Consider the following 6984-nt stretch of genomic DNA (forward strand, 5'->3'; position numbering starts at 1 on the left):
AGCCAACTATCTCTGCCTCCCCTTCTCTTGTTCTCGTGATGGAAGTAAGGTTTTGCTAGTTTATCTGTTACTGATAATGTTTGCAATCTCCACGCAAAGATAAGCGGACGGTATACATACAAGCACGCAAGCATACAAGACGGCAATATGACATATTTGTCGCCAGACTTTTTTTCTTTTATAGGTTTGGTTCTTGAAACAACAGTGCATTCGATTTCCTGTTGTTATGTACGGTGTGCTAAGGTGTTCTGCCAAATTTCCGTATTTATTTTTGACACGCTTTAAGTAGCGGCTCCTAAGCACATTCAACGCACTCCTGTTTACCAAATGAAACATCTGCTTTTGTGGAGTCCATGACCAGAATTCAGGGACACCTCCTCTGATGCAGGTTCTGCCTGATAGCAGAAGAACGTGTTAGAAAGCCAACTTGAAAGAAAAGTATGCGGCGAGGAGGAAGGAAGATGGAATGAGACGTGGGCAGACGAGAAAGGGAATTTGTACATCAGATATCGCGCGCGGAGCCCGGCTATCAGCAGCAATTGCCCAGCGCAGAATGAAAACGTGATGAATCAGCTTTGATAAGCTTTACCAAACTTTTCTTCGCTGTGCTGCTGCTCAGAGTTCTGGGGTGCTGCTCGTAGCGTGTGGAATGGGGTGACTGCTACTTGTAAGGCTAGCCCTGGTCCATTTTTTGTTCTCTCTGTGGGGAATGGGGATGCCGTCGACGATGACCAATGTGTGTCCTGGGGCGACTTCTGATGGAAATGTGTCGACGTATGTGTGACAGCGTCTGAGGAAAAGCCCAGAAATTATCCTACATTATGCTGAAAAGAAATTGTGCTCGATAAGCTAAGAAAGCGAAAATCAGTAACCACACCTCACTTTGTTACTTGCACCTTGTTACTCAGCGATCACTGTATCGTACGCTTCAGTTTGTTCTTGGCCTTATCGTGAGGACACTTCAATACTTGATTCCAAATTTTGCGTCTCAGTCTCTTCCCGGCACCATCAAGAATGCTTGTCGGTTATCAACTCCCTCCCTTAGAGAAATAAAAATAAGAAAATAAACAAGCGGAAGACTGCTTATTTTCAGAACATCTAGAGGTGAAAGCAGAGTCACGTTCGGCACAAGAAAGTGCAGAAACCAACACTTCCTAAATGATGTAGGGCATGCACGCTTACGTCACCTATACGAGGGCCTGCGACCTGCTTCGAGCTTTCTTCTCGTTCGTTCTTTCATTTACTTTATGTCAGCGTCCACAATAGTAACAGCAGGCCTTCCAATGCGACGCAAGGGACAGGCCTTCTCCATATCCTGGAGGTGTTGCTCAAATAGGCTCCGGGCGCTCAAGTTTGCCCGACGACACCAGCGCCAGCATGAGCCCAAGCGGGCGCGCGCGCAAGCTGTGGGCCGTACGGGTTGTTTGGCGTGGTTGCTTGCCACGTGCGGAAGGGATGTTGCCGCTCGGAAAAAGACACGTTGAGGAGTCTTCGCCAGCAAGAAATGGTTCTAAACGGACTCGGAAAACAGGAACGCGATATTGTTGCGTCGTTGGCTGTCACAACAGCGAGGAAAACGTGAAAGGCAGGGCGCCAGCCATCTCGTTTTATCGCTTCCCCGGAAGGCCTTGGGAAACCGAACGACGGAAGGCATGGATTGCAGCTGTTCGGCGCAAAAAGTAAGTGACAGCCGTCGATCTCAGTGATTGAGAAATCTTCGTGGTCTTGCAAATGTAACGGACGATTTGTTTGTGCTTTCGGAAAACAAAGGAGAGGCACGTCCGTTGTCAAATGACACTTAGCAAAAATACCGGCTGCCTTACGTATCACTAACTCCGCGGTGTCAATACGTGCACTTTGAGCGTCGTAACAATTGCCTTTATGAGCCTAATTGTCCTTCCTTTTTAACAGCGCTGATGGATCTGACTGGACGCCCAATTCCTCGTCAAGGATTTGCAGCGCCCATTTCGTGGGCAATTGCAAAAGCGACATTCAGATGGACCCCTCCTATGTGCCCACAATTTTCCCTCCCGTCTATCGGAAAAGGGCGCCTGATGGGGAAAGACACAAGAGGTGAACATTGACATTACACATTATAAATCGTGCTTTGTTGCAGCCGTTAATAGTGCAGGTCCAAGTTGCAAACTAAGGTCACGTTATGACTTGGAGTAAGGTGCAAGATCAGTTATGAATATTCAGTAAAAAAATTATGCTGTGCTTTGATTTGCAAATATCTTATGTACGGTACGGAGAGGAAACCCGAGACAAGGAGAGATAAAAGGATGACCCAACGAAGCGTCGTCCCTCTCTCTCCCCTCGTTTGGGATTTGGTCTCCTGATCATGCACCAGCTTGTCAGCTCCTTGTCATTTCTCTTATGTACGGTGTTTTGTAGGTGGCAGCGGAGGTCGCAAGCTGGAGCAGTTTCCAGTCCTTCCACCCCTGAATGCATGCCCGTGACAGATAATGATGAGAATGCTTCACACACAATGACTGCTGATGACTCAGAGGATGTGGCAGACTCTGACATCGCAGATTCTGGGCTCCATGTGCTGGCAGAGGCGGCAGGTGATGCAGAACATGCTAAGGTGAAGGTAGTTGATCAGGTAAAGATAGCAGCGTTTCTTCTGTTCGTAGGCTGCAGTATACAATCGCAATTGGGAACCGAAGTTCCTGGGTTTGAACATTATAATTATACAGTATTGTATGTCTTCAAGGGCACACAAACAGAGTGCGACAGCAATCATGGACAACTTCAGCTTTTCCTGTCAACTACTGATGGCCGGACTGGATGTACACAAGTAACACATCCCACACAGTTGAACAAGGTGAGTTCTGGCAAAGTGCTGACTAGGGAATGCAAGTATCCTTCACCATAAACTTTGAATGTTTCAGGTGACAACCACAGATGGCCAGTGGCAGCGTCAGTGTGGCTTCCTCGGTTACACATCGCTGAAAAGTTCTGAACAAGCACTGCAGGATTTGTGTTCAGTTACAATGACTGTCTTTAGCATACTCTTGAATATGCTTCCGGAGCAGAGATGCAGGCAAAGTGATATGACTAGGGAAGACAGGCTAGTCCTGTTCCTGATGAAGTTAAAGCTTGGAATCAGTTTTACGGCGCTTGCATCACTGTTTGGTGTGTGCAGGACGACTGCTGCACGGGCTTTTAAGACCACGCTAGACATTTTAAGCTTCACCTTACATGATTGGGTCTATGTTCCACCACGAGGCGCCATCAGGGACACAATGCCAGATTCATTCAAAACACACCATCCGAAGTGCACGTTCATCATAGACTGCACGGAGATTAGAACTGAAGCTCCAACAGATGCCGAGCAGCAACACTTCTTGTACACACACTACAAAGGTTCTTACACGCTTAAGTTTCTTGTCGGCATTATACCAAATGGCATGGTTGCATTCCTTTCTCAAGCATACGGCGGCCGCCATAGTGATGCCTTCATCACCCGTGAATCTGGCTTTCTGTCCCTGATCGAGCCTGGTGATGTGATCCTTAGTGATAAGGGCTTCCCAAGCATCACAACAAGTATTGAAGGTTGTGGTGCAGTTATTGTGATGCCACCATTTTCATGTGGATCCCAACTTTCTGAGGCCGAAATGGAAAGAACTTATCAAGTAGCCCAAGTTCGCATCCACGTGGAACGGGTCATTCAAAGACTGAAGATATTCAATGTTCTGAACAACCGAGTGCCAATCACGTTAATACCACACATGTCCAAAATTATGAGAGTGTGTGGAGCACTTGTAAATTTGCAAAGTCCAATAATAAAAACGTGAACGGCCAAGCAAAACATGGCCATACCCTGTAGTTGGTGCACCTCTCTTGCTGTCTCCAATGTGCTAAGTTAAACACAACCCTCTTGAGGCCAAAAGCAGAGAATTAAACGCTTTATTACAACTATGTACAGGAGCTATCACACATGCCGAAACGAATATGCACATTAAGAAACACAAACATTTTGTGGCTGAAGACACGGTAACAGTTTAGTGAAAAAGAAATGCTCCAACTTTGCGATCAGGGGCAAAAGGAACTCGTCATCCCTGTTAATATAGAGGTACACACTTTGCACAGAGCTGTACACGTAGAAGATCGCCTTGCTCAAGTTCATTATATACATCTGGACCTGGATTTGAGTGAAGTATTCGTGAGACTTTTTCAGGGTGAGCTTGTCATCGACGTATGTTAGGTATTTGACAAGGGACACCTTTCCTGCTTCGTCCACTAGAGGCAAGCCCTCTCTCGAATATGGACACTTAATTTCTGTCACGACGGTCTCCCCGTTGATGCAGACCAAGCCATCTGGGCTGCAGCATAGCCATGGTTGGTACGGGAGAACTACCAGTCCAGTCTGCAAAAATTGCAGCCATTCATGTCATTCAAACACAACAAGCTTGAAAGAAAACTATTACCTCAAAGATCTTTGTAGATAACAGCGCCTCAAGTGCTTTCCGTGCAACGCTTTCATTGTGTGTGCCTGAAGAACAAAAATTGGAAGGGGCGTATCAGGAACACAGACTGCAAAACCTGAAAATGATGACAGACAGGAACATACCGTATGAGGTAGCCCGACTTGTGAACTTTTTTTGCGAAAGCATCCTGTTTACTAGGCTTTCAAAGTCCCTTTTCCTAATCCACACACCATGTGCCTTGGTGCTTGATATGCGGAATTTTCGCTCAGCATTCCAACTGCAGTAGGAAATCAACAATGAGCAAAGGATAACAATTCTGTTTTGCCGCCTTCAACACAAACACTTGTCTTGTCATATGCAAATAATTTGTAAGCTTACCGTGGGGACTTGCTTTGCCCTGTAGTTTTCACTGCAACGCTCATGGGGTCCTCATGCAACGCAATGTTTGCTTCGAAGAAGTTCGTGGCCTCCTTTGACAGACTCTGCAGTAAACTTGCCGATACAAAGCTTCCCCCTGGCATGGTTGTTGGGTTGTCGTGGTGGAACAGTGACCTGGTAGCTTTCGTGACACTGAGAAGAGTAGAAAGTGTTTCCTCCTCCTCCCTCATGACCACAGCGTCCAAAATTCCATCAAGCACTTCTTGGCAATCCCATTGAATCGCACCCTTTGCCTCAGACTCAATAACCACAGTAAGCGAGCAAGTAAACCCAGGGTACGCCTTGAGGACATCTGCTGGTGTCTTCCTCTTTCGGGCCCGGTTATGGTTGGTTGATTCAGCTGTGCGTACAAAAAAGAAGGAAGTTGAGAGAATCACCACCTTAGTTACAGTTGGGTGATAGTCATGGCCGACAGAGCATTTTCTCTTCAGAGAAAGGTAAAACGTCAGCACAGGAAACATACAGAATGCAGATGAATGATCATTGGGTCAGCAACCAATGATCAGTGATGCAGGCAGCCACATCAGCAGCGCTCAGCAGAGACGACAGGAGTAGCCTCATCAGCTCTAAAACCACAGCAAGACAGACTTAAACCAACAGCGTCGAACAGGGCCGTTCGTGCGCGTCATATATCCGAATTACGTACCGGGAAACAAGTCGTCCATCCCTTTTGACATATCTCTCTGCGGCTTTGGCGTTGGTTTGCCCCACCTCTGAGGCTGTCCTGTGCACGAGGTCTCCTCTTCCTCGTTTATGTAACAGCACACGGCTGCAGCATGTTTACACCGTCCAGCGACTCCCGCTTTGCAGGTGCATGACGCCCGTTGTACTGTGCGTGGACCATTGCTGGCTACCTGTGTTGAAAAGGAAGTCCAAGAACCCGTTACAATATTGCTTTAACTCAGAGTCTGAACAAAAAATTGTCCGACAGCTTACCTCAAGGCGCACGTTGTAAATGACGCTGTCCTTAACTTGGGACACGCACTTGGCCTCAATAACAACTTCGTCGCAGGTAGATATCTCCTCCACTCCAAATACGTGCTTAACTAGTCTCTGGCCCTTCGAAAGATTTGAATCACGAAAGAAGTCGTCGAGGGAAACTAACTTCTTGAAACCGAAATAAATGCGATACATACTGGCCACTGACTGCACAATGTAAACACTGCACAGTGCGCCGTACGACTGGAGCACGGCCCAGCAGTTCAAAATTTTCACGAGTGTGGCGCTGACGATCAGCGACCGCTGCGCCGTCTGGCCGAGGCGCCGAGGCCTATAGGCGCTCGAATCAAAGACAAAAGGAAGAAAGATGCCCAAGCAGCAGAATGTCTCGAGTGCAATAGTTGTGGACGGTATGTGTATTATAAATGTAATTAGTGCGGCCGTTAATTATTTTTGTAATGAATCTTCATAATTCCTGAAAACAAGCTGAGCGCGCAATTCCAAATTGGGAGAACACAACCCTGAGAAGTCTAGTCAGCAGGAATCGAAACAGTAACACTTCTCTGTGCCCTTAAAAAATGAGCGAAAATGTACTATCGTCGAGAGTTGCCGCGAGTTCGGCAGCCGCTCTTTCCTATCACCTTCACTGTCACCGTTTGACGATACTGACATCACGCTGTTCCTCAAAACATGGGGGCCCCCGCTTGCTAGCGTCCTCGTTGTTTCTCACTCGTTAAAATCTGATACAACGCAGACATTTATTAAGCTGCGGAATCGGTGATTGCCTTTTTGTTATCTGCCAGGTTTTTACAGTAATGCATTTGTAGTTTTATTGTGTGACGGTTATGGCATCACATCGCGAACTGTGTTGTGCAGGTAAAATGAGATAACGCGCAAAGAAAATCAAGTACTGCACGTTTTATGATAATGTAGACTGAGAAACAACATCGCTATTTCCCTCGCTCCAGGGGCAAAGCGGGCTGTTCCACGATTTCAGGAACAACCTGTTGTCAGTTGAGAAGTGGTAACACCGAGTCAGGGAGAGGAGAAATTGCCGCAAAACCCGAACAGTGTTCAATTATTTTGTATGTTCGCACATTTTTTTTACTAAAGCGCAAAAAGTTTCTGTGATTTCGGTTCTTGCGGCGTAGGCCCCTCAGGGTTATGCTCTACA

At 46.8% G+C, this 6984-nt stretch overlaps 2 protein-coding genes and 1 long non-coding RNA gene across 3 annotated transcripts; 1 reads left to right on the forward strand and 2 right to left on the reverse strand.

Moving 5' to 3' along the window:
- The first annotated feature begins 2488 nt into the window (after positions 1-2488).
- On the forward strand, positions 2489-3831 carry LOC135375525 (uncharacterized). Its single transcript, XM_064608209.1, has 2 exons — positions 2489-2827; positions 2895-3831. The coding sequence occupies exons 1-2, from the start codon at positions 2489-2491 to the stop codon at positions 3798-3800; spliced, it is 1245 nt and encodes a 414-aa protein (XP_064464279.1). The 3' UTR covers positions 3801-3831.
- A 133-nt stretch (positions 3832-3964) lies between these two features.
- Positions 3965-5041, reverse strand: LOC135375526 (uncharacterized). Its single transcript, XM_064608210.1, has 4 exons — positions 4812-5041; positions 4577-4710; positions 4434-4498; positions 3965-4372 (listed from the first exon to the last, which is right to left on the reverse strand). Exons 1-4 carry the CDS (start codon positions 5039-5041, stop codon positions 3965-3967), a joined length of 837 nt encoding a protein of 278 aa, XP_064464280.1.
- A 17-nt stretch (positions 5042-5058) lies between these two features.
- On the reverse strand, positions 5059-5703 carry LOC135375516 (uncharacterized). Its single transcript, XR_010417265.1, has 3 exons — positions 5518-5703; positions 5335-5437; positions 5059-5211 (listed from the first exon to the last, which is right to left on the reverse strand). It is a non-coding gene; the product is annotated as an uncharacterized LOC135375516 (long non-coding RNA).
- Between the last annotated feature and the right edge of the window lie 1281 nt (positions 5704-6984).

The sequence above is a fragment of the Ornithodoros turicata genome, unplaced genomic scaffold, assembly GCF_037126465.1.
Source record: "Ornithodoros turicata isolate Travis unplaced genomic scaffold, ASM3712646v1 ctg00000885.1, whole genome shotgun sequence".
NCBI classification, from domain to species: Eukaryota; Metazoa; Arthropoda; class Arachnida; order Ixodida; family Argasidae; genus Ornithodoros; species Ornithodoros turicata.